This window comes from Cladophialophora bantiana (assembly GCF_000835475.1).
Source record: "Cladophialophora bantiana CBS 173.52 unplaced genomic scaffold supercont1.3, whole genome shotgun sequence".
Lineage (NCBI taxonomy): Eukaryota > Fungi > Ascomycota > Eurotiomycetes > Chaetothyriales > Herpotrichiellaceae > Cladophialophora > Cladophialophora bantiana.
The window spans coordinates 1779587-1807545 of NW_015971577.1; the positions used below are offsets into that span (position 1 = coordinate 1779587).

The following is a 27959-nucleotide window of genomic DNA, read 5'->3' on the forward strand; positions in this document are numbered from 1 at the left end:
CTGACAGTTTTCCTTCTGGCGTAACAGCTTGCCTCGACTCTATCAATGCGTTGGGTTCTCGGAGGCGCCATTCTTACCCTGGGGTCTTGTCTACGATGAGAGTGCTCTCAATGACCATTATCTGTCACTCACAATGAACCGCAGGGATGTGATAGTTGGTTAAGGCGGTAGGAATAGATGGTTCGCAGCTGGCTTATCCGCTGTCCATCTTTTCGTTGGATTGTCCGTGACGGGTGGATTTGGTGGACTACATACCCATGTATGGAGTGGGTGTGCCATCTGCTATCCGACTCGCTGAAGCCAGCCTTGCCTGGGGCATTGAACCACAGCAGCTATTGGCTTCGGAATGTCTCAGGATTGAACGTTGTATATGACAGGGGCAAATTACATAGCTGCGTGTCAATATTGTACCCCTCACCTGGGACACCTTTCATGTTCATATTAATCGACAAAGATTAACGACGCGACAGCAGACAAGCTTTACGAACCTTGATCCGTCACCCTTCCCCCCTAAAGTCAACTTTCCAAGCGCCGTTCCTGGCCCCCTAGCCTGGTCGCCCTTACCGAGTAGTCGCCCCTAATTATCCAGCGGGCAGGCAAGCACAGGGAGTCAGCCTAGTGAGAATGAAGCTACTGGCCCCGCCCCGCCCCTTCCCCGCCGAACCCACGGTCACCAAAGCGTGAGTTGCGCAGGCAGTTTCATCGCGTTCCTGGCTGCAATGGTTCCCAACGGCGACCTCGATGTCAACGGGACACTGGTGCTTGTCTTGTCGCAGCTTGATAATATCTCATGCACATCCCTGATATGCCATTCTAGTCGCTCACATGCCTGATTCGCCATCGAAGCCGTCCCCTACGAAACCTATCCACGAATTCTTCAGGCCTTACCTCAAGAGCACAGTCCCCGCCAAAAGACCGTCACCCTCGACCCGGGGCCCAGAGGAGGTCGAGCCCTCGCGCAGAGATGAAGTCAAGCCGAGAACGCCAAAGGCAAAAGAGCGGGCTATCAAAGACCATGCAATACGAACGCCTCCGTCCTCCGGTCTCCCACCCGCGTCCGCGCCGGGCTCGAGATCCTCACTGTCCATTCGCAGCCGCTGCTCTCCTTCAAAAGATCCAATAGAGCCTCCTTCAACGTACAAGCAAGCTTCTATCTTTGCCGCACACAGCCAAGAAGATGAACCCCTTCAGGGTAAGGCCAACGGCTTTTCATTTACCGACCTACCAAGTTCAACGCAGGCTGTCGTCAAAGATGGGAAAGTGATTGAGATTCTCGACTCCGACGAGGAATTGGAGTCGCTCGAAGATCTGTTCGCAAGGGGACCAGGCCGTCACAAAGCTTTATTGTCATCCGCTGCGGAGGATGAAGCCAAAGTCGAGACGGAGCGCCTGAGGCTGTTGAATCTGTTTACGTCGGGCAGGTCAGTTCCGTTGGTGGGCAAGGATAAACTAAGGGCTCTGTATGCCAGAGAAAAGGCGCACAAATTTGACATCTCGGCCCTGGTAGGAGATCACCTCGATGACGAGGAAATCGAAAAAAATGTCAGAAAAGCCCGGGCAGACATCGACGCAGCAACTAAAGCAGCGGAGGCAGACAGCAATCCGAAGCTCGACAAGACGCTTCTAGCGGCCCTTGCGACCACGGAGGACGGCGAACATGGGGTCGTAAGACTGCTGGATGCTGTTGACCGCACGGAAGCTCTAGCGACTGACCCAGTCTTCCTGTTCTTCGGGGTCAACGGGCTAAATGACTGGCGCGATGAAGATCCCATTGAACACCCTTTCCCCAAAGGTGCAATCCCGGAACACTTGTGGCGAGAGGGGGATAACGACTCAAGGTCAAGAGCCTACGTGTCAGGCTATATGGCTGATCTCGCTGCAAAACGCCTGATCTCCGACGACGCCTTGAAATGGACCTTTGAGAACGTCATCCGTGAGCAACAGGACGACGTCAGGGAAGCATATATCCGATGCTTACGGAGTGCGAGCTCTTCCTGGACGAGGGCCAATGTCAAGGCACAGGACGTCCAGACTGTCTTCCAAACTTTAAGAGCTGATTCCAACAGCCTCCAGGGTTCCGTCGAGATAAAGCCCAGGCATGTGCTCCTGAAGGAGCCAGTGCGGCGTGATCCGAAATACCTTCTTGCAGCCCTTGATCTCTTCCAATACATATGTGCGGATATGGACCTTTTGGCCCTGAGCAAGCTGACTTCTATCATCTGCCGACTCGCTATCGACAGTAAACTCACGAGCGACGGCCGAATTTCGTCAAAAATTGACGAGATACTGGAGAGGCTTCTCTCACTCCCAGACGCGGAGACGTCTTCTCACATCGCCGAGCGAATGCTAGATGACGTTGGCAAGTATCTGAAAGATGCCACTTTACAAGCACAACTACTCTCTCACATCCTCCCTAGTTCGCCTACCGCTTTGCGGATACGCATCCTCCTCGCACAAACCTTCCTCGTTGGCATCGACAACCTAAAAGTGAATACAATCAACACTCTCCAAATTTCACTCCACATGCTCGCAGAGCACGTATCCAAATCCCCTAGCTTCGATACACGACGCCGAAAAGGTACTAGCACTATGGACTACACAGCCCTCCGCGCTCGCACTCATATCCTCGACATCGCCATCTCGGACGGCGGCCGACCCACGGCCTTCTCTTCCCGCGCGGACGAACAATCATTCAACAAATCCGTCGACCACCTCGCCGATGCCATTCAAGCGACATTCGTGGCGATTGTTGACACGGGCGCCTCACACATGGCACGCACCGAGTGCAAGGATGTTCTGCATGCATTGTATTGGCGGTTATTGTACAGCGTGAGGACGGAGTTGAGGCCTAAAAGGCATATCTTTGACGGGAAAACGGGGAGAATGAGGGATGCGGAGGAAGTCAGGGTCGAGGAGAGAAGCAAGGAATTTATGAACGGTTTCCTAGAGAACAGCAAACGAAACGTACGGGAAAGGGAGAAAGGAGCGAAGCAGAAGGCAGAGGGCTCGAGCGGCGGAGAAGTGCAGAAACAACAAGACGGGGAGGTTCCTCCCGCTCCAGTCACGAAGCCTGCTCCTCCCACTCCTCTGCTGTCGGAGCCTTCCGCGACCGAACCGTCGATCCGCAGGCAGTTGAGTCTGGACGACTAGATCCAGCTTGCTGCTGGAGGCGGCGTTCAATGTGGGCGTCGTAACAGCCCTCAAAACCGTGCGCGGCTTGAGGTTTGGAAGGCCAGGGGTTATTGATAAAGGCGTTCGGCTGCATACAAAAAGGGTGTGACGATTGATGCCCCCTCCCACCTGGGAGTCTGAATGATGTGCGGTTCGTAAGACGATCTGTGGGAATAAGACTGATGACTTTGTACAAAACCTTCAATACGCTCACATTGTATTTCCCCGGCCATACCGACCATCGTGATACCCCTGTCTACCGCAGCGTGGTGCTCCTCTTGCCTCCGACGCCATCTACCACAGCCGTGTGCCTTCTTCAGCCTTTGGACACATGTGGGACGCATTGCAAGCATGCCACAGGAATCTGCGGACACCAGAGACATCCCCATCAGAACACAATCAGTCCCCGAACAGTCAACTCCTACAACTTTAGTCATGGAACTTCCTGTTCTCGTTCTCACCGAACAACGTCGCTCTGATGCTCGGAAGGGCTTCGGTCTCGAGCATGTGCAATCTCTCTTCGAAGGTGTTGTTCAATTCGATCTTGCCACCACCACCAACGATGAAGACACCGCCCGCCCTGTACGCACACGTCAATAGAAGATTTCCCCTCTGGGACAAGGAGAACGCACGAGTCATCTGGTAGCCATTCCTTCTCATCCACCGTAGCTTGGACGTCACTGCCCATGCTTTTTTTGTATTCGGCCTCGGCCTTCTTCGCAGCACTCTGCACCTTCTCTTTATCTGCCTTCCGACATCTTAAAGCCACCTTGTTTTCGCAGAGCAGATACATGCCCTCAAGAATCAGCCCCTTCAGCACTTCCTCGTAATTCTTGCTCTTGGCGCCTGCGTCCACCAACTTCTTCCTCGCCTCTTCAAACAGCCTATCCAACAGCTCCTGACGGGCAGAGAGGACTTTTATCCTAGTCTTGTTGGCCATGGTGGAGCGAGTGATCTGCTGGGACATGGATGCCTGTTTGAACTTCTTTTCGTATTGACTGTCAATTGCGGCAATCTCCTCGCGGACCAACTTTGATTTCTCAATGGCGAATTCTTCGTCGGCTTTCAGTTGGATTTCGCGGGCTTTTTCGAGGGCCTCCTGACGGATGAAGGCGGTCATCTTTTTAAGCTCGGCGGCGACCTAGGAACCTCGTTACTATCTGCAGAGGGGTAGATTGAGGGCTGAAGCAATAGACATACCTGGTCGTCCGAGAGCGCGTGGGACGACATGACGGCGACTGATCCAGGTAAACCACTTGTTGAGGGGAAGGGTAGACGGTCAGAGGTGCTGCTCCTCAGACAGCGCTGGTGTTGGTCGTTGGTTTCGCAGCTTATCGCAGTTCGTGTCTATATCGATGAGGAGAACGGGGGAGAGAGGACTGCGAGCGTCCCAGAAGCTGGGCTTCCTGCAGCTGAGGCCGGGTCAACAATTTGCCGTGAATTGGAGCTGCGTAGAGAGAATTGAAATTGTTCCCAAGCAACACAAAATGCCAGCTCCAGATGGGCAATGCAAGGCTGTATGAGCAGGTAGCGAGTAGCTACATACGCAGGCAGCTGGTGGGAAAATGAGCTTCCGTTGTGGACGGCGACGGCATCCGCGGCCAAGCGATTGCTGAGCAGGAGCGAATCGGTGACTTCATCCTCAGTTGGGATTTCAGTTGCGAATTGGGAGACCCTTGTGACCCTGCAAGCCTGTCAGTCAATCGGTCTCTCCCTCACTTCCACCTCACACAAAAATCACTGTCTTATTCACCACCAGGTGCCCCCGTACTATGATGAATATCGCAAACTGTTGAATCTCAATCCCTACCACTTCATGCGCAGAAGCCCAAGATGAGCGGCTCAACTGAGCTGCCCTTACGAATGCGCTGTTGCACATTTCCTGCTTCGTTCGACCGCCATGGGCCAACTCGGTGACATGTCGCCTCAAGGCACCATTGCTGTGCGCTGCTCACATTCCTTGAACATCTTGTACCGTCCCTGCTAACCGCGAAGGCAGATCGGAATCATCGTTGGCCTCTTGTCCACCTCCGTCCAAAGCCTGGGTCTGACCCTTCAGCGAAAGTCGCACCTGATCGAAGATGCGAAACATCACTCAGAGCCGCGGATTCCTCCCTATAGGAGGCGGCGATGGCAGTTGGGCATGTTGATGTTCATTGTGTCCAACTTGGTGGGCAGCACAATCCAGATCACTACTCTGCCCCTGCCAGTCCTCTCGACGTTACAGGCTTCCGGGCTGGTCTTCAACACTGCGTTCGCCACCCTTCTGCTGGGCGAACCCTTTACCCATTTCTCATGTGTGGGCACAATCCTTACCTGCTCAGGGGCAGGGTTGATAGCCACGTTCGGAGCCATTGGGGAGCCGGCGCATAACCTGCATCAATTGCTCGTTCTTCTCGGCAAGCGCAATTTCATCATTTGGATGGTTGGGACAATGGTTGTCGTCGTGGCCACCATCTTGTTTGCTCACGTCTTGAAGATGTGGTCGTCTCATAAACGAATTGTGGAATGCCTCCCAAAGAGTGAAAGACCTCGAGAAGGATCAACCAGTACCGACCGCCCTCGAATGCTCTCGCGCTCTTTCACCGCCCAGCTACCTCAACCGCTGAAACTACGTGTCAGCCGTTTGCGATTGGCCCGAGGCTTGTCCTATGCTCTGATATCTGGCATCTTGTCTGCGCATTCTCTCCTTGTTGCTAAGTCGGCCGTGGAGCTCCTTGTCCGGACCGTTGTCGACCACAAGAACCAATTCGACCGCTTCCAATCATGGCTGATCCTGGTGGCGCTGCTCTTCTTTGCCTTGACGCAGTTATATTACTTGCACCTTGGTCTTCGACTATGCAGTACTAGCGTATTATACCCCTTCGTGTTTTGCATTTACAACATTATTGCAATTCTAGACGGCCTGATCTATTTCCAACAAGGATCAAGATTGAGTTCTCTTCATGCAGGTCTGGTGGCGTTGGGTACTGTTATACTTCTTTCTGGCGTCCTGGCATTGTCTTGGAGATTAGATGATACGACACCTGCAGAAGCCCCGTACGAGTCGGCCTCTCCGCGGACTCCGCTTACGCCAGGAATGGGAATATTGCGGTCACCCGTGGACGAAAGAGCTCCTTTACTATCAAAGGGACGGACGAGAAGCTACACAGCTGGTTCAAAACGATCAGTTGAGGAGCAGGCGTCGCTGGCTGTTGGGCGCACGCGCCCCCCCGCTCTTTCCGTTCATGCGCCGCCAGATACTGACACGGAGGGCATCTGGGCAGAATTAGACGATCAGGAGCGCCAGGATGACTACCTCGCTTCTCTCCCTCGAACACCATCTCCTTTCCTGACCCATAACTTCAAGACTCGTCAAAGAGGCGACTCGGCCTCTTCAGAAGCCATTTCAACAGGAAGCAGACGCGACTCGGACGCATCAAGAATCACTCCTACACCGGGCCAAAGTATACCCTCTCAAGGGGCAAATGGTGTTCACCGGAGGCGAAGCAGTGCGCCCCAATCTCGTACACCAGCAACTGATGGGCCCGAAACGACTCAGTCTCATCTCCACGCTCGTCACAGGAGTACATCCGTTCGCTTTGCTGATGACAAAGGCCAGAAAAAGGACAGTAATGACGATGATCAACTTGCACGACAGCCCGTTCGAAGTCGATATGATCACAGCGGCGCGGAAGACAAGGCAGAGAACGACCCTAACGGGCCTTGAGAAGGTATTAGAATTAAATAGTTCCTGAACAGCAGGGGTTGTGAGGATGAGCATCGCAAAGAAGCGGAATTATAGAACAAGCAGTATCAATGAGATGTTGTTCCGCTTCAACTATGGATGCCTCCGGGTCGACGGAGATCTGAGCAGTGTATTCATATCTTCTATTAACGGTCGTATTAAATCAAGTGACACAGAATTAAAGTGCTTGGTCGATCATGGATCTCATCAAAACCCGCCATGTCCCTTTGTGAGTGTCACAGGTATCGTGATTTGAACACCATCAGATGTTCGGCCATTTAGTGAGCTCCCTCTGGGGGTGTATTATAGAACTGCGTCCATAACTCCATCGTCTTTATGTTTGCGAAACTATGGGAGTCCAGACCTCCTGCCGCCGCTGCAAGTTACCGGTATTATATTGCGATATCGCATGCCGCAAACGACGCCTAATTGAAAGAACAGGACAGGACAGGGTACATGGCGTTCAACTCCACGACGATCTCCTGGCTCGAGGCGAATTCGACCTCGCCCACAGTCGAGGAGGGTAGTCCAGGCACAGCCCGCTGTACTCTGTAAAGTCCGTGATCTTGCTCTTCTTTTGCCTTCTTCGAAACAAGGGCCAGTAAGTTGACCGGGCAATTTCTTACTATGGTCATCTTCAGAAGTGGCTGATGTCGTGCCCCCATGCCTGTGCCTGTGCCCGTGCTCGTGGCAGTGGCAGCACGCGTGCCCTGCCTTGTCCTCTGGGGCAAAGCCCGAGGTTTCTCGTCCTCACGTCCAAGTATGGTGATGTCGATGGAAGTGAAGAGGTGTCTGCTTCCGAGTGGTGCATGCCTTGCGACCCTCGCTTCCTCCTCTTCCTCTTTTTCTTCTTTCGGCTTTATGGAAACACACCCCTATTCTCGAATTATGCTGCATATTTTCTGCTGGGTGCCCCTTGGTATAACGGGCGTAACAGATACTGTCGCTGTTGGGTTGGAGTTTAGAGAATGGCGTACGGTCCAATATCGAAGGAACCTTGAGCCCCGGATGCTCTTGTATTGCCTGATTGCTCGATTGCTTCGCGTTCCTCGTTGGCATATTCGTTGCCTTTCATGGGAGTATCGATACCAGGGTTACCGCCCAGGATGATCAGAGGAGAGAAGGCATGTCCCCTGTCCAATTGCACCTAGAGCAGTTGAGGCCTTTGAGGAGAAGGGACGCTTTTGGACAGAATCTGGACCTTCGTTTTGGTCCAAACTACAGTCAAATAGAGAGACTCAACCATCCTTCCTCATGGGCACAGGACTATCCGTCATTCCCGTCCGATCCGTCGCCTCTCCTTCTTCCGTATCACTGCCTCCCGTCTCATTGGCATCGTCCGAATCCTCGCTCGACTCATCCCAAATCTCTCTGCTCTCCCTCTCTACTCGTCTCATAGCGCCCGCGACTTCGTCCAATTTGCTCACAACATCCAGCACGCCCTTATTAATCTGCGAGAAGTACCGATCATTTGCCTCGCGTCGCTTCCTTGCCAGTTGAATGTCTCGTTCTGTTTCTTCTTCGAGGTTCTTGTCATTCGTGAATGCGCTTGGCTTCCCGTCTGGAGACCCTCCATCCTGGGCTGTGGCAGGCGAGGTCGTGGTGCCGGTTCCAGGGCCTGCACCTTTTGGTCGTTGTTGAGTGGACGGGGTGGCGGAAGCCTTGGTCTCTAATGCCGCGCCTAGGCTTGACTCTTTCTGCGAGACGATGTCAAAGTCATGATCCAACGACTCATCCGCTTCAATCTTCGCCCATGTCTGCGCCAGGGACAGCTGTGCAGTCCGTAGCTCTTCCAGTGCACGTAGATGAGATGACCCAAATACGTGAGATGTGTTCATGGCCGAGATCTCTACGTCCGCAAGGGTCTTTTGCATTTCCGTCCAGAGCTGCTCAGCACGCTGGTCGTCCGCAACTGCCCCCGCGGTAGGGTGGCGTAGCTGAGATGGAGTAGTGCCGGAGAAAGATGAGGCAGGAGGAACGCGAGACGGACGGATGATCTTTCGCTGTCCATGTTGAGCTCCACCATCAGCTTCTGCGGGAGGGCGATCTGTTGGGATGGCGATGGAGATATGCGACGCATTTTTGGACGGAGGACCCTGGAAGAGGGCTGGAGGAGGGAGACGGTGGGCGGTTGTTCGAGTAGTGGTGGTATTGAGCTTGGGTCGTTCACTACTGGGCGTTGCGACCGGGACTTCGAGTTGCGGCAGTTTCCTCGCGGAAGACGATGCCATGGCTCTGAAGGGGATATGGCAGAGAGCCACGCTCCCACCAATGGTGAAAAGGCTAGATTTCAGTTGTCATTGAGAGATCGGTCGAGCCGCGTATATAAGGTTGAGCGGCCGATGAGGTACTTACATTATTGCGAGGCTGAGGTCGAGGCGGGGGAATAATACCCAGTACTCGGTAGACCGAGACCATTGGATCGGATGGGACTAGGGATTTGCGCGAAGACGCAGTTCCACTCCGCCGTAGAGATATTTGGTTTCTGCCTCCTTTCACCGCTTTTCACTCTTGGCGAAGCGCACCAAACTTTCTCGAATTCCGGGGCCTCGTCAATATCGCCGTCGCTCGATCTCACGACCTCAACACCGTCAATTCTACAGTTTCATCAATCGTCTGCTTGTCACAGAAGCCAGTACGTACCATTCTCCCGGTCTCTCCCATCACTCATGAAATATCACGATACACAAAAGACATATCGGCCATACGCTTATCTCCCGAACCCCAAGGCTCAATTTCACTTCCATTCACACACAGCGCACCTTGATAGAAGAAGCCCTATCAGCTAACCAATCCCTGTTTCATTCTCTAGAAATGACAAACAGAGGCAAACCCCGCGGTCTCAACGCCGCCCGCAAACTCGTCGCCGCCCGCAAAGAGGGTCGCTGGGCCGATCTGCACTACAAGAAGCGCCTTCTCGGCACCGCCTACAAGTCCTCTCCCTTCGGTGGATCCTCACACGCCAAAGGCATCGTGTTGGAAAAAGTTGGAGTCGAGGCCAAGCAGCCCAACTCGGCCATTCGGAAATGTGTCAGGGTGCAGTTGATCAAGAACGGGAAGAAGGTGACCGCTTTCGGTATGTGTTCCTCCAACAAACGATCAACATTCGCCCCGAAAAGGCTTGATCAGGAAATTTGGCTGGCTCTTTTACTGACGAATTCTGTCCTTGCTCTTCCCCACAGTGCCCAACGACGGCTGTCTCAACTTCGTGGACGAGAACGACGAGGTCCTCTTGGCCGGGTTCGGTCGCAAGGGAAAAGCCAAGGGTGATATCCCCGGTGTGCGGTTCAAGGTCGTCAAGGTCTCCGGCGTGGGCCTGAGCGCCCTGTGGAAGGAGAAGAAGGAGAAGCCACGATCATAAACGGATGCATGGATGATGGGCGGTTCGTGTTGGTGTGGTGGCCAAGCGTCGAAAACACCAGCGTGAGAGACAGATGGCAAGGCTGGCCTGGTTTGGTGGGAGATAGGGAGGCGAGGGATACGCCCATGCTCAGCAGAGACCATCACTAAAAGGAGGAGAGAGTGCTCATGACCAAAACGCAAACATACTGTCGCCCATCCTTGCGGAGAAAGGCGAAGGGTGCAAAGGAGCTTGCGAGATGTGCGGGATGTGGCCTAAGTGGAATGCAGCATTGTTGAACGAAAAGAAAAGAAAAAAAGATAACAAAAGTGTCCCATTCCGAGGGCTGGATTTTCCCAGCTGCTCCTGGATTGCCATGGCGGAGTCGGGTCTGTACAATGCAACTTGAGGCTATCTCACTCAATAGACGATGCTGGTCAGAATTCAAGACCGACCAACCGACAGACCAACTAGGTCACATCAGACAATTACGGGAAACACCGCTTAATGATGTCTTGATTAGCATTCCCTATACCCATCCTCCGCCATCAGTCAAAGACGCTATGTGTATTTCTCGAAAACAGACATGTACTTTTCGTGGTGTTTTCCTACTCATGTCCACGCCCACCTACCCGCGAATATGCGTACCCTTGAGACGAATGAGGCCATTATTGGTAGTTGTTTTTTGCATGCCCTGCTCTTACAGGCCTTCGCGTCAACTGAATAAATTAACCGTTGCGTATTAATAAACTGTTGTCGAAGGGAAAATCGACACAGTGCGACAATCCACAAGGATCTTGAACCCTAAAACTGGTCTCGTCGGTGACTCCCGTCAATGCATCACGTCCATAGCTTCTCGCTTGGATCCTTCAATGTCGCTCTTAGCATTCTTGCCCTTTCTACCCCGAATCGAGCCCAACGGAGGCGTTTTCAGTCCGATCGTGTCAGTCTCTCCGTCATTGCTGATAGGGCTTCTAGCTTCATCATCCTCGCTTCCTTCCGGGCTAGGTGGCTGGCTGTCGCGCAAAGCTCGTTTGCCTCGCATCATCTGTTGTAAGATTGCCATGTCAGCGCTGGAACCCATATTGATAGGTCCATATCAAGTTTCCCGTGCTTACCCATGATTTCACACCGCCGATCAAGCCCAAGCTATAGCCCGCGGCAAAGTCCTCGCTCCTACTGAGCCTGCCAGGAGAGTCATTTCTCTTCTCTGGGTTGATCGTCTCCAACTGCTTCAACTGTTCAACGGTAGTCATGCCGCCGCTGATGGGACTTTTCAGAGCTCCGTCACTCATCTGTCTGTTAAACGGAGCCGGACTCGCGGGTCTCGAGTTGGCGTTCGTCCAGAACGATCGTAGGTCCCGTGAGATCTCTCCTCCGGCGGTAACCCAATTTGACTTGACACTATCCCTCAATTCCTGCATGTGTCTCTTGAGGTCGAGCTCGTTTTTCTTGAGCCAGCTAATGTTCAGCTCCTGGCGGCTAGTTCCTCTCTTGAGTTGGCGAACGATATACTTTTCATAGTCTCGGACGATCTTCGTAATGATTCCGGTTGTCGAGACTCCCTCGGTTCTCTGCGTGACGAGGAACTTGCCCTCCTTTTTGATAGGTGCATAAATGTCATCCCCTTCGTCGGCGCCATAGGGTTCGTCGTCGTGGGCGACATAGTCGATCTTGTGCTTTTCCAGAAACTCTGGTGTCACAATCCAAGGGCAATTGGGAATGACCTCGTCGACCCATCTGCAATGGCGAAGTGTCTCTGCTCTTTCCGCACCTGTAAGCACGGTCAAACCTTTACGCTTGTGTGTCTCCGCGTCCCCCGTAACGCCGACTATCAGATAGGTGTCGGGGAATGCAGTCTTCGCCTGTTCAAGCTGGCGCATGTGCCTTTGCAGGAGGTTAGCACCCTCGCGTCGATAGAGTTGTCCGCGGTGGCTTACCCAAGGTGGAACAGATCAAACACCCCGTCGGCATAGACCCTCACAGGTCTACCCACCGGTGGCGGATTGGTCTTGTAACCAAAGGGGTCTCTCAAGCCGGCTTTTGGCACGTCCTCCATTGTGCCCCGGTCCTCATTGACAATGGCTTTTCTCACGGCACTGGCGACGGTCCTTGGCCTTCTCCTTGCCGTTTCCTCGATCTCTTCACTATCCACGGTAGTGCTGGAAGGCTCGCCGGGGTCTTCCTTATTGACCAGATCTTTTTCGGGCGCTCCATTGGGCTCGACAGGTTTGGCATTGGACCGCGTACGTGCTCGCTTGCTAGGTGGCACGGCGCCGTCGATGGAATTGCTGGACGCATGCTTTCGGTTTCGCAGGTTGTGCGAGGGAGAATCGGCCAATTCTTCGCCTGAAGCGTCGCGTGACGATGGCTGTTGGAGGTCTGTTGGGGCGACCATCCTTTTTCGTTTTGCGGAAGCCGTAGACGATGGCGACGACATGTCGAGAGGATGTTGAGAACTCCAGGCGATGTTCAAGTCGGTCTAGGTAGTCCCACGCCAGGAAGGGGAGTGTCAGGAGACAGTCCCTTGGGAGGGAGTCGAAGAGACGGAGTTTCCAGCAGACCGTGCCAAGATCCACAGACAGAAACAAATTTCGGGGATTGTGAGAAGCGAGAGAATGAAGCGAGTGGGCGTTGCGTGATTGTCAGGTTTGTTCAGACTAAGATTTGACCACGAAATAAAAGCCCTTCAAGGAATCCTTCTACAAGTGCTCCGTACGGTGCTCCATATGGTAAAGGCGTTCCTCTCCCCGACAAATTGGACAACGCAAGAGCATCGGGCCAAAAACCTGTTGTTGGCAATGCCGTCGGAGGTGCACGACAGCGAGGAGCGCAGGCATGTGGCTCGCCCTGGTGTCTTTTTGGTCCCTCCACATCGGCCAAGTCAGGGCGATTGAAACGGGAGGGCACCAAGGGAAGCTGCTGGTCAAACGTCATCCTCCGTCCTGGCTATTCTATACTACAAATACAGCACAACCTGCTTGTTTCGCCACGTCGTCCCGAGTCGGGAGCGTAGAGGGGAAATGTACCTACGGGCAAGTTCTCCCCAGCCAGTTGCTGCCGCCGAGCCGGATTGACATACACAGGTGCACGCAGACACGTGCACATCCTCTCTAGGAATCGTAATCTCTTATGAATAACTGGTGGTTGCGGTGCGGCGCTCAAAAGAAACTCGAGATATGTCCTCTCCCACGCAATGCATATAGATAAGAGGTACAGGAGGAAGTGACATCGATCTACCGTCCTGCTCATTGCCTCGTCGCGCGGCAATTTGCAAACATGACCGCATCAAGGAAGTCAGTTCATGTGCACGCTCTTCCATGTAGGTCTAAAACCAGTATCATGCATGCTAGGAACTCTTCGTCAATGCGCTGACAGCAGGGGTATCTTGTGTCGGGAAGAAACTAGATCTGCCTGTCTGGGTTCGCTCATACTCCGCTCTCAGGCAGCCGTCTTCTGTGTCGTATCATCTGCTGTTCCTCTGATCTCGGTGTCTTTGCTCTGCGAGGCATCATGGTGACTTGACGCTTTCGATTCATCGCCAGCCGATTGTGGAGCCGGGGTACCTTCTCGTTCACTCCGCGCAGACTCGATGTCTGATGTGTCTGGAGTGCCCTTCTTGACCTGGTTCGCCGCATCTTTGTCTTCATCGCTTTGATCGAACATATCCGTGTCGTCCGAATCTGTCAGGACCTCTGTCCCATCCCCGAGCAAAATGATCCTGCCACTCCGGCCTCCAAACGCTCTCTGTCGATGGTCCAAATCAAGCTCGTACTCGTCTGGGCTGTCGTGATCAAACTGATGTCGGACGCCCGGTCCGCGGAATTCAGCTGCCGGTCGTTAGACAAGACTTGGCCTCATGGAGATCAAGGCTGGACTTGCCGTACTCTGGTGGCGCACATGGTCCATCGCCGTCTGCCACTCGTTTAGAAATCATCTCATACCACTCTTCTTTGCTTTTGCCGTTCAACAGACCGATGACAATCATCGTCATGTTGTCACAGCCAACGCCTCCGGTCTCACTGTTGGACGCGAGGCAATTGTCCATCATGTTCTCACAAATGCGATGTAACTCTTGCTTGGCAGCAATACCTCTCCGCACAAACTCGATCACCGCTTGCGAAGATTGGCAGTCCCATATACCTGCCTCGTCATAAGTCATGCACAACACCTGGGGGGACCACAAGGAGGCATACCATCGCAAGCAATCACTAGAAACTCGTCGTCAGACGAGATTTCGTGTGTAATCACGTCCGGGAAGGCTGTGACAATCTGTTGCTCGGGAGAAAGATCGGCGCTTTTCTTGAACTCAAAGTCGCCAATGGCACGTGACAAAGCGAGATTGCCGTTGACTCGACCAAAGTCCACAAAGCCTCCGGCTGCACTTATACGGGCTTTCTCGCCTGACTCTGGTTAGCTTGTGGAAGCGGCAATACAGCCGAATGGGCTACCTTCGTTCTGGGGTTTGTGGTCGAAGGACAGCGGCTTCGCCCTCCCTTTGACGCCGAGGACCGTGCGAGAATCTCCAGCATTGGCCTAGTAGTGTGAGTCAAGGCACAAACTCGTTGGAACATGCCGTACGCACCACCCATATCTTGTCTTTTGATATGATGCCAACGGACGCGGTACATCCGGACACCTCATCTTCGTAACGGGCATCTAGACAATGCTTTAGTACCGGCAAGCATGATGTTCTCGTGGATGTCGCCCATACCATTTAGGATTGCTCGATCGGTGGCGAGGAAGCCATCCTTCAAGGCTTGTTCAATATCTCCTTTGGCGAACGAGTCTTGTTTTGCGACAATCTTGTGGATATTCTCTCCTGCGAACTGCGCGACTTTTTCCCCACCATGCCCGTCGTAGACACCAAAATACGATAACCGTTTATCTGGTGCCGATGGCTGTCTGGATTTGCCGCTTTCGTCGGGCTGTAGGTCGAGGACGGCGGCATGTGCATCTTCCATACTTATACGCCATCCTTGCATTGCCGAGAGGCCATAGTAAATACAGTCATCGGCGCCGCTATCAGATGTCTGTCAAGCAGTCACGTCAGCTACCATGTTCAGGACTGTCACAACTGAAAAAGATGAGCAAACACGCCGCAGGCCTGGCGGTCTCCCGGCCCAGGATCACGCGCAGGCGCAAGGATTTCTCTTCGAGCAGCATTGAGGGGAAGAGGCATTATCTGCGCACACCTTTTCGACAACGGGCTCTGACAGAGTTTGACCCATGCTGGTAGTTCGTCAACTTGCAATTGGAATTGGAGGTGAGGGTGCTCATGTACTCCTCGCACGCGGTGTCATAAGCTGGCGGCGGGTGTGGTAGGTCAAAAGGCAGCAGACGAGGACTAGGATGGGAAGAAGCGCAGGCTCTGCAGCCTGAGGGAAATATGCACCGCCTACGGGAGGCACCGAAAGACGATACAGGCAGTAACACAGGTCAAGGCTCTCTCGTACTGCTGGGGATCAGGGTGTCGCGTGCAGGAGGTAGAGAATGTCAATCAAACAGAAAAAGATAATCCGAATCTAAAAAGGTGGGCAGGCGAGTTCGCAGGGGAGAGCAGGAATGATGCTCGGGGCAGTCACCCAGTGCGGTGCCAACAGGACCAGTAATGGTGGTGCCGGTGAGCAGTAAATGACGATACATTCAGAAAGCCCGCTCACCACCTGGCTTGCCTACTTGCCTACTTGCCTACCCTATTAGTAAGAAAGCGAAAAGGCCGCCTGTGCCTTTTCGGGGGATGCCAAGCGCTGTCTCGTTAAGTATTCCATTCTCTGTACATAGCGCATCCGGGCTGTGCTGCCCGTCTTGCTCGTCCACCCGCAGCCTTATTTGGTACTCTTTGGTCCCTGCAGGCTCCTCTATAAAATGTGCTGCAAGATACGAGGTACCATTACTCGAAAACCGTCTGCAGTCATATAAACCGAAAGCTCCCTCTTCGGCTCGCCTGGGTCCTCTTCAGCCCGCCTACTTCACCGCTTATGTGTTTGCGGCCGTCTGCCAGCCACGCTCGATGCCTCGCATCGGCATCGAAATCGTTGTTCCTTACATTTTCTTGTGAATGTGAAAGGATGTTGACTGGTATCGGTGGTAAAGATTGCGAGTTGTTGTCAGCCTGCCACTGTCTGGGCCCTGCTGCTGTCTCTTCGACGGGCGTATTCTCGTCCTCCAAGTGGCTGTCTGAGGAAGCGACTGATTCAAACTGTCCGCTGCTCGCGATGCTAGTCTTTGTCTTCAACGTGGGCGAATGCCCCGTGTAAGAGCGTAAAACACTGCCTAATCTTGCGGATTCCAGAGCGCCCGGCCCAACGCCAGACCATCTTGACCATGAATGCTCGCGAGATGCTTGGATGCCCACGATTTTGGATTCTTTCGCCCTTGATGGTGATGTTGGCGGATCTCGGTCCGTACGCGCTGCAGCGTTTCTAGAACACCACATAGTTCGCGGTGAGGCCATCATCCGCGCCGAGCCTGCATTTGAAAACCTTGCAGACCCTTCTAATTTAGCCCGTGCACGTTCCGTATGCCATTTCTGACGCAGCTCCTCAAAGGATAGAGGTTGACTGGTATCTTCTGGAACAATTCGGAGTACGGGAACCGATTTCTTACTCTTAGACCCAGTTCCTCCCGTGGTCGATCCGTCCACGGGAGGTGCAGGGAATGAGTCCAACACCAATGTAGTCCTCCTGCAGTCACTCAATGAGTTAGATGTCCAAGTATTCCGCCAAGACGTCTGATCAATATCAGGAGGGATAAGGATACCGGCCCCATGCCCAGCACCGCTCCTCCTGTCCGGCAAGCCGACCACGCACGGCATCGCATTTAGGCGGGGACTCTTTGGCAAATTCCTCTCCTGAATCTCAAGATCTGTTGCCGAGAATCTGCTCGGTATGGTTGCATGTCTAGGGGACGACAGCCTCGTGTTGACAGGCGAAGCTTCAAATGCTGAATCCACCGTCTTGTCAAGTTCCTCAGCAGCTTCAGGGTGAACGACCGGCACTCGATCCGGGGTGAACACTTGTGAAGTGCGATGCTGCGAAAGGGGATCTAGACGCCTTGTGCCCGATAATCTCTGCCTTGAGTTCTGCAAGGAATCGTTTGACCATGCATGAACCATTCTCAGCGGTCTAGGAGCGGCGGGACCCTGGGCATTGGCGAGGTGGTTAGACGTTTCCATAGCTGGTGGCAGTTGATTCGGTTGCTCATGTGAGTAACCATTGACAAGATCAGAGCCTCCTTCGAAAGAAGTCTCACCAGTCTCGTTTTTCTTACGTCTCCTGAGCCAACACAGAACCACAAGGGCCGCAAGCAAGGCTCCAACAACAGAAAAGACAACGGCGAGCACGATGTGCAGCACACGTCTGTTCGCTGCGTCCCCATTCAAAGACCTCATTGCTGATTCAGACCCTTTGTTTGTGTCGCTAGCTCCCGGAACAATTGATGTCTCCGTGGTATGCGTTGGTGTTGTTGCAGTAACGAAGGCTTTCTGAAGTACATGCAAAATCACATCTCCCGTAGCATTAAATGTTGTGTTTGCAAATGTGAGGGTAATATATAGTGTCTGGGGAGATAGATCTGCGGGCACTAATCCCGACAGAGTCCAGGTCTGAGCGTCAAAGTCAAGCCAGACAGATGCGTTGCCTAAATCAGGCATGTCTTGAATCGAAGGAGAGAAGGTGGGTACGATCAAAGTGTATGAGAAGTATTCGCCGGCTGTAATGTTCACGATGCCTATGGTTCCGAGAGATACACTTGAAGCTCCAGTACTTTCGAGAAAGATGGTCGCATTGGCAACATTATCATAGATATCTGTGACGGTGACGGTGATGGTGATAGTAGCGCTGACAGAAACATCAGGGGCACCGCTCAGGGACATTTGTTTTCTGTCCAAATCGACCCACGCCGGAACATTCGCGTCTATACTGACAATTTGATCGTCCCTGACAGGTTTCCCATCAAGTGTGATCAAGGGACGCAGCGGCACAGATTCAAATCGTACACCAGTGGAAATGCGGATATGTTGAAAAGCAGTTGAAAATGCCAGGAGCCCACGGCTAATGATAATTTCAAAGTCAATGCTCAATTCCGCAAATCCAGGTACGTTTGAAGCAACGAGTCTTAGGCCGTACGCCTCGGGTCCAGCCAGAGGGGACACCAACGCAGGGGTTGTGCCCGAGAACGCGAGTTGGGATTCGTCAAACTGCACCCACGGGGGCAGGGGGCTGCTGTCCGCCGAGACTGCATAGTATCTTGTACCAAATGTAGCGCCGTTAAAGCTATCTTTTTCGAAGGCAAGATGAAATGGCTGCTGCGGATGGGCAAGCAATGAGTTAGGCGGAGAGACGACGCCGCTTTTCTCTAGTTGAGGCAAAAGAGGTGCTTTAAGCTTCAAGGTGGGAGATTCAAGCACAATAAATGTGACGCTCGCTGACGACTGTCCTGTCGAATCTGATGCGACCAGTTGCAAAGTCGTGGTGCCCAGGTCGCTTCGGCTAGGGACTCCCGAGAACTGGCGAGAAGCACTCTCAAGGTCAAGCCACGTTGGACCTTGTGTGATTGTGTAGGAGATCTGCGGAGCGCTCGAGGTAAAAGTGTTGGCGGAAAATGCAAAACTGTAGGGCTCCGCCACGTACGCAACTGGCAGGATTTGAGAATTGAGCGGAAAAGCGAGCTCCGGTATGGCTGCGACGAGATCCAGCGCTACAGCAAGCGAGCATGCCAACAAAGGCCTGCTGATTGCCGTGAGATACATTCATGTGATACACTGGGAGTGCGGAACCATTCTGCTATGGGAGAACTCGAGGCGTTGCTGGCTGCCGTCAAAGAGCATCTGCAGAGAAGAGAATCTCGGTCCTAATCGCAGACGCGTGTTGCGTGAGAAACGCAGTCGCAAGTATTTTATGGTGTTCCCAAGGGATGGGTCGGCCTTCGAAAATTGATAATGTCTGCAAGGGATAGCTCCGCGTGAGAATGTGATAACCTTACAGCCAGGGGAAGTCCCACCTCAAGGCTGGAAATTTTGGACCATTTTGAGCCCATTCCTGCCAGGTGAGTAGTAGTCGGGGACGGTGTGTTCCACCACAAACCCATATTTAGAGTACAGACCTCTGGCGATGTGGTTTGCTTCGTCGACCCAAAGCTCAATTGCGCGACAAGACCAGCATTTCGAGTCCTCGATGACTTTCTGTACCAATAAGCTACCAATTCCATGACCTCTTGCAGCTGGTGACACGCAGATCTTGTGCAAAAGAAGTCGATGGTTCCATTTCACAACAACGGCATAGGCGACAACGGTCGAACATCCTGCTCGATCCGAGAGTCCGACAATCACTTCCATATTGCGCTGCTTGAGGACTTTCTCGTCAAATGGGAATATTTCATGGGATGCAAACACCTTGCCTTCCAGGCTCCTCATCTCATGTAGAATGCGTGGGGCAATAGAGCGAGGCAGTCGCCGGAGGTTGTGGAAAACGGGAGCAGTTGGACAAGAGGAATTGTGACGATGTCCCATTGCGGCCCGGCAGGGGCTGTTGAGGTAGATGTATCACTTATTACCGCAGCATAGAATGGCAATGACGGTTGCAACAACCATGTGAATCAAAAGCACACGTCAAACTGAGCCAGGTTGCCAAAGAGAAGTCAAGCTTGAGGCCTGAAGTTTGAGGTAGCTGGGGTCGTGCTGCCGGTAACTCTGTTCTCTGTGCTCCCGAGAACGCTACACTCACTAAAGCAGCGTGTTTCCCCGACTGTTTGCGCGGAAGATCCTCAGTGCGCTTCGAACACGGCCCTGGATTTTTCACCCCTCCCATCAAGACTTCGAATTGCTCAGCCATCAGATCCGATATTCAGTTTCTTGTCATCCCCTGTGCAGTAGGCAGGATGCCTGTCACCACCGACAAGCGGGAAAAGGCTCGGGAAGTTGTTGATATTCTCGAAGAGATATCAATTCTCCTCGTAAGTGATAATGATTCTCGTGTGCATCCCTCTCTGACAGCGGAGGCAGAACACACAACTCGATCGAACACAGCTATCGCTTTGTGTTTCTCTTATTGAGAATGGGGTGAATCCCGAGGCCTTAGCGGTGAGTGTAGAACTTGGACCGAGTCACGATGAGGCGAGTGCTAATTGACCTCAAGGCCGCCATCAAAGAACTGCGACAAGAGACTCAGGATTTACGGCCAGGGTCTGGAATATCCGAATGAAAAGGCTCCGCTGCCAGCTGCCGGCTGCCGGCTACTGAACACCTGAATTGTTTTTGGAGGGCGAAGTTTGGCCATGAGGATTTCTGCCAATGAGGACGATGCCCTCCGTCAGGTTTTCAGATCGAGTACGCCTACGTGTTCAACCTTGGTCTCTGAATCAGCCTCGTATTCATGTCTCGAAATCGGTTCCACTCCCCTGTTGCGTACCGGACAGCTTCCGCCGTCAGAGAGAAAGGGGTTTTTGCTGAACCGGTTGGAAGAGCAACCTGCAAGAGACGTACCACAAACAGGTCGGGACGGCACTTGGCCATGCGATGCGACACGCGTTTCACCAGCGAACCTCAGCCCCAATGTACTTTACGGTGTAGCGGCAACACTTCTTGAGTCCACGTGACTGTAGCGGATTTGGTATTTTCTCCGGAGAAGATCTGGAAGGGGACGCGTAAGATTTGTTTGGGTTGCACTGGGTTGCACCCTTGCGCTTTGTAAGACGGAGCGGGAGACCCAGCGAACCAGCGAGCCAGTTACTTTTGGAAGCAGATTGAGCGCAGAGGTGACCAGGCAGCATGGGCAACTGCGAATCTTCAGCCTGCTTCTTTCTACAAGAACCGTATACAACTTCCCAGAGCAGGTAGCCCGGTTGGTGTCGCTACGAGATGAGGAGAGTCCCACATTACGCATTGCTTTGCTACTGAAGAACAAGCGATAGGACACTGTTTCAAAGCAACGTTGGTTGTGGCCTGGGAAGGCATGACGTTGGTGCAATGTTTTGGGCGACGATCTCGGTGTGGCTGAGGCGCCAATCGGAGACTCACTGGGCTCCGCATCGCAGCCCTAGGTAGGGGCCCTTTAGGGCACGACTGGCACCCGTAATGCCTAAAATGCCCAAATGCCCAAACAAATGCCCTGGGAAGCGTTGGCGGCTGGGGTTGGGGTTGCCCGATCCACTCTAGGGGCCACTCTAGAGGCCACTAGGCCCTGGCCCTGGCCTTTCTTTGGCTCCGAGACCTTTGGCCTGCACCAGCCATCAGCCACTATTCTGGCGATTGTGGAATCCAAAGCTCCAGCAAGACACGGATGCCTTGTTTTTCTCACCACCCAGCCAGATTCTGACCACACTCGGCATCACATCCTAAACTCTGCTGTAATGGTTTGCTTTTGACGCAAGCCATACAAACAAGGTACGTCCCAGTTCGAGGCTCAGAGCAAACGACATTTAATGGGGCCCACCAGCACTGCCCTGGAACATCATCTGCTCAACTCGATCATTTGCAACATTAAACCTGCACGCGGTAGTTGTATTTCTGCTCCTGGGCTTCAAACGTCGTTCTTTTCCTAGAAATCCATTCGTTCTTCCTTACAGGTCTACCAGAAGGTCCTTTCCAAAATGCGGTTGACTTCACTCCTTACATTGGCATGTGCCATTACAGCTTTCATCCTTTCCATCCTCTGTCTGCTTGCTGGCGATAGAAGGTCGTTCCTGCAAGATACCGATATATTGACAGTAGGCACATCTCCTGGCACAGTTTATAGGTACATTACATGTTGACTGAAACACAGCTAAATATCTCGCGACTCGGTCATGGGAATCTTTTCGACACCTCAAGTGGCGACAGCGGCTTGCTCTCAGGTCTGAGCAGCACCATCCAGCAGGATATCAACGACGTAATCGGCAGTGCAGCCACTGATATTGCCACGCTTCTCGGCTTGCCCGACTTCTTCAATGTCCATGCCACAGACTATTGCCAGGGCACCTATTCACCCAACTCGACTGCGCAAAATGCAAGACAAAACGTGACGGAATGCTCGAAGTCGACCTTGGGCTTTCACTTTGAACCGACCAAAATTGTCCAGCAACATTTGCCTGCCGGAATTACCTTGGATGATATCCACTGGCCAAGCGACATCACAGATGCAGAACATACTATCAAAGTCGTCAGCCGCATCATGGTCATCTTCTACATTATTGGGATAGTCTTGTCGGGAGTTGCCATGCTCACCGCTGCTGCTGGGATATTTACCAACGGACGACTTTCAGCGTTCTTTAACTGGTTGGTGGATGTGGTAAGCCCTCCTGTTCCCGTCGCCACTGTCGATTTGTACTAATCACAATTCTGTAGCTTGCGTTCCTTACGCTCGGCGTGGCCTCGGCTGTAGCAACGGCCGTGGCGGTCATTGCAGCCAACAGAATCAACAAATACACCGATGAAATTGGCATAGCTGCAACTAGAGGCGGGAAATTCCTGGGAATGACATGGGCAGCCACAGCACTCATGCTGCTGGCTTCGTTTGTGTCTATTGTTCAATGCTGCGTGGGACGACAGAGACCCAAACGATATGGCGAAAAAGGCGGGTACTGAGATTGACATGGACCCTGATGCATTCATACATTACGACTTTGACAATCTAGATGAGGGTAAGCCGACGATGGCACGACTTGTATATTTTTCCTTTCCCCTCCCCAATGGCGTCAGAGCCACCAGCACCAGACTGGATAGATAATACCTAGGTAAAGATTGGGTTGCAGCGCTATTCAGAGTGTTGCACAGAGTCACCACACTTTCTTTCTTCTCTGACAAGTTTGATAGCAGCGAACATGACGTAATGATGCGATGTCGTGAAAGAAGCAAGGGTCAAAACAGTGCACCCCCAAATCGGCGCCATCAAAGCCCACTAGCCACCAGCGCCCTAAGTACGGGTAACGGAGAACCTACTGTACCTATTCACACCCCCATGGGCACCAAATCGGCGCCCGTGTTTGATACACACTATAGCTTCGTACCAGTGGCCGTCCGGGGCCAATTAGGCGTCGTTCTCCCGTCGCTATTTGGCGTCCCGGTGACGCACTGGCACGCGGGGCAGGAAGCTTTCACTTGGTGAGCTCCAGTTGCTAACCTCTTTGCCTCTCTGCCTCACCTCTGCCATCCCACTCGATCCAATTCCTTGTTGACCGCTTCCCAAAACCCATACATATATCTCCTCTCACTTCTCCGACCTTTTTTTCCTTCTCGCAAGCATTTTCACCTTCCTCCCTTCTGCCTCTTGCTGTCATACCCTTCGCTTACTTTGAGCTTCCAGAGCAGCTTCTTCTCTAACAAAGACACGTACGTACAGCACTGCGGAGTGGTGTCGCTATTGCCGTGCCAGTTTTGGACAAAACACGTACTGACTTTTGGGCAGCAACCTTCCCATACCACCTCCGACCAACCTTCACACGCATCCTCATAAGCTTTATTCCAACATGGTTGGCACAGCCGTCCACTTCGGCGGTGGTAACATCGGCCGTGGGTTCATCGCGGAGCTGCTCCATGAAACTGGGTATGAAGTCATCTTTGTCGATGTCGTCGACGACCTCATCAACCGAATCAATGCCTCCAAGTCGTACAAAATCACTGAGGTCGGCGAAGAGGGGGAGAAAAGCAAGGTCATTACAAATTACCGTGCGATCAACTCCAAGTACAACATGGACGAGGTTGTCCAGTGCATCGCTGACGCCGACATTGTCACTTGTGCCGTCGGTCCCAACATCCTCAAGTTCATTGCCAAGCCGATCGCTGATGGCATCACTGCACGCACAAAGTCCAAGCCTCTTGCCGTCATTGCCTGCGAGAACATGATCAACGCCACCGATGCCCTCAAGGCTCTCATCACAGACGAGAAGAACATGAAGCCCGAGGTCCTCAAAGATCTTCCCTCCAAGGCTGAGTTTGGCAATTCTGCAATTGACAGAATTGTCCCAACTCAACCTCCACATGCCAATCTCGACGTCGTCATTGAGAGCTTCTACGAGTGGTGTGTTGAGACCACTGGTTTCAAGTCGGGCCATCCCGAAGTCAAGGGTATCCACTGGGTCGATGACCTCGAGCCATATATCGAGCGCAAGCTCTTCACTGTGAACACCAGCCACGCCACTGCCGCATATTTTGCCTACTACAAGGGCATCAGGACCATCCACGAAGCCATGGCAGATCCCGAAATCCGACAAGAGGTTCATGAGGCTCTGGAGGAGACTGCGCACCTCATCAGCGGTAAACATGGCATCACTCCAGAGGAGCAACAGGAATACGTCGACACCATCATCTCTCGTATCTCCAACCCGCACCTCGAGGATGTCCCCGTCCGCGTTGGGCGCGCACCCCTCCGAAAACTTGGTCGCAAAGAGCGCTTCATCGGTCCTGCTGCTCAGTTGGCAGAACGTGGCTACGACGTGACGGCTCTGGTCCGTGGTGTGGAGATGGCTCTTCGATTCCAGAACGTGGAAGGTGACGAGGAGAGTAAGGATTTGGCACAGATCATGAGCACGCTGAGTCCTGAGGAGGCAACCACCAGGCTCACCGGCCTTGAGCCGAGCCACCCTCTTTACCCCAAGATCTTGGAGAAGGTCAAGATCGTCCAGAATGAGAAGAAGTGAGCTTCACATCCGTCTGCTTGCGACAGATGCAATTGTCATGAGATATGTGGGAGGTGTCGGCGGCCGCCGTGGAGACGGGAAGGTACGAGCCTCTAGGTATTTTGCAGAGTTCTGAAAAGCACATTCCCAGATAGATTTCGAACGAACAGCGCCATGAATGTTTTGATAACCTGGGTGTTGTGGACCTTTCAACCTCAAATACGACCTTCCAGTTGAACCTCTTTCTTGTAGTAGCGCCTCGGATCAGAAATCAACAACTGCTTCGACTCGGTTCACCCCTTTTCAAGGTTGCTTAAATCGTCTTGTTTTTGAGGCGCTACGGAAGTAGGGGGTCATTGGCTCTGAGGGAGCGTTGCCTGGATGTAAGCTGGGTCTGGTGTTCAGTCAGTCTCCATTCCAACAATACCTTTTTTGCATTGTCACCAAGTGCAGTGCCTTTGCCACTGCTTGTAATCAACAGCGTCCCATCTGGCTGAAGTTGTAGGATCGTGGGTTGACGAGGAGATCGACACGTCTGGATTGAGTTGAATTTTGCACTTCCAACAAAGGCAGCACAATGCAACTGGGGTCATTGTGGGCTTGGTAACCTTCTCGCCTGTTCTCTAAGTGCACATGCCAGCACCCACTTTGGCCCCTCTAAGGTCTTCTGGGATTCTCTGATCAGCCCAATGAGAGGCTCAGCTACGTCCTCGTTATGTACGACCAATTGTCGAGAGGCGCAATCGCAGAGAATGACCTCAACGCCATCATGATTGGCTTGATGCACAGTGCTTTGCGGAGCCGGTCTGTTTACCGTCGAGATCTGCACAGCGATGGGCGATGGGCTGAACAGAATGCGAGTCCGACCCTAGACCCACCATGCAGTAGACGCACTAGAAGGCCGCTCCGTGTAGCTCTCGGCTGCGGAAAGATGCCCTTGATCGTCGTCTCCAGGGCCGTGTCCGACGGTCCATTTTGCCGACTGCGTGCCTGGTCGTATTGCTTGTGACTCGCAACTGAGCCAAACTGTAGCTTTCGGAGGCCATCCAGGGCGGGGAATTCGGGTGCGAAACAATGGGCGGCATTGGACAACAGTGGTGGGGTGGATGGGTGGCACGCAGGATTAAATTTCCACAGACTCCCCTTGGTCATCCCTCCCGCCCTACCCAAGTACTGCAGAGTTCGAAGCGATTTTGATGGATCGAAGACAACTGCAATCCTTGCTTCCCAGCAGCAGCGGCAGCAACAATACCAACCACTCGGCCGGCTCAAGCAGGTCTGGCCGCGCTGAGAGGCTGGTACGCAATAGAATCACCCGCGTGGGCACAGCATGTGAATCCTGCAAACGGCGAAGGTCCAAGGTAGGTGAGAACTTTTGCCCTGCCCTGCCCTGCTTGCACCCTATTCGGAGGGTGAGACTGAGGCATCCCGGAAATACAGTGTAGCGGCCTCCCTGCGCCGTGCAAACTATGCCTGCAGGCCGGAATCCAGTGTACCTTCGACCCTTCGCTCGACGGTCGACGCGCGGGCCATCGTGAAGACCGTGAAGCATTGGCTTTGCAGAACCGGCTCCTCACGGCACTGCTCCAAGTGGTCCGATTCCGCTCGACCGCGCAGGTTGAAGCCGTTATCAAATGTATCCGCGAGGACGACCCGACACACGACATCTTTGCAACCATTCAGGACTGTCTCCAGCAACTCGACGAAGGCGAACCTGTTGCTTCAAGCGGAGTTGATGGATTGCAATCTGACTTCCAACCGCAGTTGCCCGCTACGTCGTCTGCCGAAGAGTCTGAAAAGGTCGGTTCTGCCGATGTTGTCTGTCTAGGTAGAGACACGTCTGGCAAAGAAGCCACTTATGAGACCAGCACCCCTCCAAGCCATGGCGACGGGGAGGATGAAAACCAGCCAAACAATCGCCCTGACGGCAAGATATGTCCTACGTGCAATCAACCTTCTCTCGCAGCTACCGACGCACTCACTCCGCCGGAAAGCGCTCACGAACATCTAGGGCATTCCGTGCCAGACGAACAATACGCCCACGGAACGGACCTCCACAGTGGCAAAGCTCACCACTCCTGTGGAGCGACACCTCCAAACACGACGACATCATCTTCGAGATGGCAAAGCAATGTTGGCGACCTGCAACAAAATCGGCAGGGGTGGCATTTCACGTTATGCGCTCCAGGGACTCACTCAGCCCATCCTACTAGAGCTGTGGCAGTCAATCAGGTTGAAGAGAGGGCACCAAAAACTGATGCTTCATATCAGCTAGTGGCTCAATATGCCGCTCAGGACATCAGCCCATCAACAACGAGTGTCGAAAGCCCGAATACTCGCGGTGCTTCTTACAGTCACGTCTCGCCGCTATACGGCATCCAAACACTGATTATGAAGGAGAAAACCCCGCTCAGCGACATCATTACTGGATTTATGGACAACGCTCAGGCCCTGCTCTCATATGGCGTCTCGCCCTCTAGTGTCCTTGGTTCGGATGTGATTGATGTGGAACTGTTTTTCCGTGACCGGACTCGGGAGGATGAATTCACAGTTTGCAGCTGGGCTTGCGAGGTAAGAGCTACGCCCTTCTAGTCAGCCAACCCCCCCCCCCCTTTCTTTCTTCCCCTCGAAAACTGACAGCAATATCCTCCAGGTATGGCGAAGCTTCCACGATTGGGACGTGTATGTCCGGCTCGCGCAGATTTTAGCATATGCCACAGTCATGCGCTGGATGCTGGTCCCCACTGCACAATCCTATGCTGCCATTCCGGCCATTCTCAAACCGCGACCAATCCAATATTTAGTACCGCATCACATTGCGCTTGACTTCTTACCACTGCCACCGTTGCGTGAGGCGCTAATCAAGAATCTGAGGGACTGGATGACGGCTTTGCCTGCAGCCCCGCTAAGCGTCAATTGGGTTCGCGGTATGGACACAGCAGTAGTTTGGGACGATCAACGCCGCCGCCGCCTCCTCTCTCGAGAATTCGTCCAACATATCACAAACTACCAGAATTGGAGCGTTGGCGAAAGTATTCTCGACACATTCCCTGAGGTCGAGGGGTTGATTCGGCTTGATAGGAAATGAGCATTAGCGTTGGCGCTTGGTTGTTGGCAATACACGGACTT

General features: G+C 53.1%; 12 protein-coding genes across 12 annotated transcripts; 7 read left to right on the forward strand and 5 right to left on the reverse strand.

Moving 5' to 3' along the window:
* Positions 1-825: 825 nt before the first annotated feature.
* Z519_02554 (uncharacterized protein) lies at positions 826-3150 on the forward strand (the record flags this gene model as incomplete). The annotated part of the gene is made up of 1 exon (XM_016760310.1): positions 826-3150. The coding sequence occupies one exon, from the start codon at positions 826-828 to the stop codon at positions 3148-3150; it is 2325 nt and encodes a 774-aa protein (XP_016623831.1).
* A 450-nt stretch (positions 3151-3600) lies between these two features.
* Z519_02555 (uncharacterized protein) lies at positions 3601-4401 on the reverse strand (the record flags this gene model as incomplete). The annotated part of the gene is made up of 3 exons (XM_016760311.1): positions 3601-3751; positions 3804-4312; positions 4372-4401. The coding sequence occupies 3 exons, from the start codon at positions 4399-4401 to the stop codon at positions 3601-3603; spliced, it is 690 nt and encodes a 229-aa protein (XP_016623832.1).
* Positions 4402-5071: 670 nt separating this feature from the next.
* Z519_02556 (uncharacterized protein) lies at positions 5072-6880 on the forward strand (the record flags this gene model as incomplete). The annotated part of the gene is made up of 2 exons (XM_016760312.1): positions 5072-5113; positions 5171-6880. 2 exons carry the CDS (start codon positions 5072-5074, stop codon positions 6878-6880), a joined length of 1752 nt encoding a protein of 583 aa, XP_016623833.1.
* A 1256-nt stretch (positions 6881-8136) lies between these two features.
* On the reverse strand, positions 8137-9129 carry Z519_02557 (uncharacterized protein; the record flags this gene model as incomplete). Its single annotated transcript, XM_016760313.1, has 1 exon — positions 8137-9129. One exon carries the CDS (start codon positions 9127-9129, stop codon positions 8137-8139), a length of 993 nt encoding a protein of 330 aa, XP_016623834.1.
* A 583-nt stretch (positions 9130-9712) lies between these two features.
* Positions 9713-10259, forward strand: Z519_02558 (40S ribosomal protein S23; the record flags this gene model as incomplete). Its single annotated transcript, XM_016760314.1, has 2 exons — positions 9713-9974; positions 10081-10259. The coding sequence occupies 2 exons, from the start codon at positions 9713-9715 to the stop codon at positions 10257-10259; spliced, it is 441 nt and encodes a 146-aa protein (XP_016623835.1).
* Positions 10260-11070: 811 nt separating this feature from the next.
* Positions 11071-12678, reverse strand: Z519_02559 (uncharacterized protein; the record flags this gene model as incomplete). Its single annotated transcript, XM_016760315.1, has 3 exons — positions 11071-11286; positions 11357-12125; positions 12179-12678. 3 exons carry the CDS (start codon positions 12676-12678, stop codon positions 11071-11073), a joined length of 1485 nt encoding a protein of 494 aa, XP_016623836.1.
* A 1001-nt stretch (positions 12679-13679) lies between these two features.
* Z519_02560 (uncharacterized protein) lies at positions 13680-18990 on the reverse strand (the record flags this gene model as incomplete). Its single annotated transcript, XM_016760316.1, has 7 exons — positions 13680-14068; positions 14139-14381; positions 14435-14641; positions 14690-14774; positions 14824-14897; positions 14953-15271; positions 16210-18990. The coding sequence occupies 7 exons, from the start codon at positions 18988-18990 to the stop codon at positions 13680-13682; spliced, it is 4098 nt and encodes a 1365-aa protein (XP_016623837.1).
* A 252-nt stretch (positions 18991-19242) lies between these two features.
* Positions 19243-19749, reverse strand: Z519_02561 (uncharacterized protein; the record flags this gene model as incomplete). Its single annotated transcript, XM_016760317.1, has 1 exon — positions 19243-19749. One exon carries the CDS (start codon positions 19747-19749, stop codon positions 19243-19245), a length of 507 nt encoding a protein of 168 aa, XP_016623838.1.
* A 368-nt stretch (positions 19750-20117) lies between these two features.
* Positions 20118-20440, forward strand: Z519_02562 (mitotic-spindle organizing protein 1; the record flags this gene model as incomplete). Its single annotated transcript, XM_016760318.1, has 3 exons — positions 20118-20192; positions 20242-20319; positions 20375-20440. 3 exons carry the CDS (start codon positions 20118-20120, stop codon positions 20438-20440), a joined length of 219 nt encoding a protein of 72 aa, XP_016623839.1.
* A 1387-nt stretch (positions 20441-21827) lies between these two features.
* On the forward strand, positions 21828-22800 carry Z519_02563 (uncharacterized protein; the record flags this gene model as incomplete). Its single annotated transcript, XM_016760319.1, has 3 exons — positions 21828-21944; positions 22001-22504; positions 22561-22800. The coding sequence occupies 3 exons, from the start codon at positions 21828-21830 to the stop codon at positions 22798-22800; spliced, it is 861 nt and encodes a 286-aa protein (XP_016623840.1).
* An 881-nt stretch (positions 22801-23681) lies between these two features.
* On the forward strand, positions 23682-24851 carry Z519_02564 (uncharacterized protein; the record flags this gene model as incomplete). The annotated part of the gene is made up of 1 exon (XM_016760320.1): positions 23682-24851. One exon carries the CDS (start codon positions 23682-23684, stop codon positions 24849-24851), a length of 1170 nt encoding a protein of 389 aa, XP_016623841.1.
* Positions 24852-26026: 1175 nt separating this feature from the next.
* Z519_02565 (uncharacterized protein) lies at positions 26027-27918 on the forward strand (the record flags this gene model as incomplete). Its single annotated transcript, XM_016760321.1, has 3 exons — positions 26027-26191; positions 26310-27401; positions 27484-27918. The coding sequence occupies 3 exons, from the start codon at positions 26027-26029 to the stop codon at positions 27916-27918; spliced, it is 1692 nt and encodes a 563-aa protein (XP_016623842.1).
* Between the last annotated feature and the right edge of the window lie 41 nt (positions 27919-27959).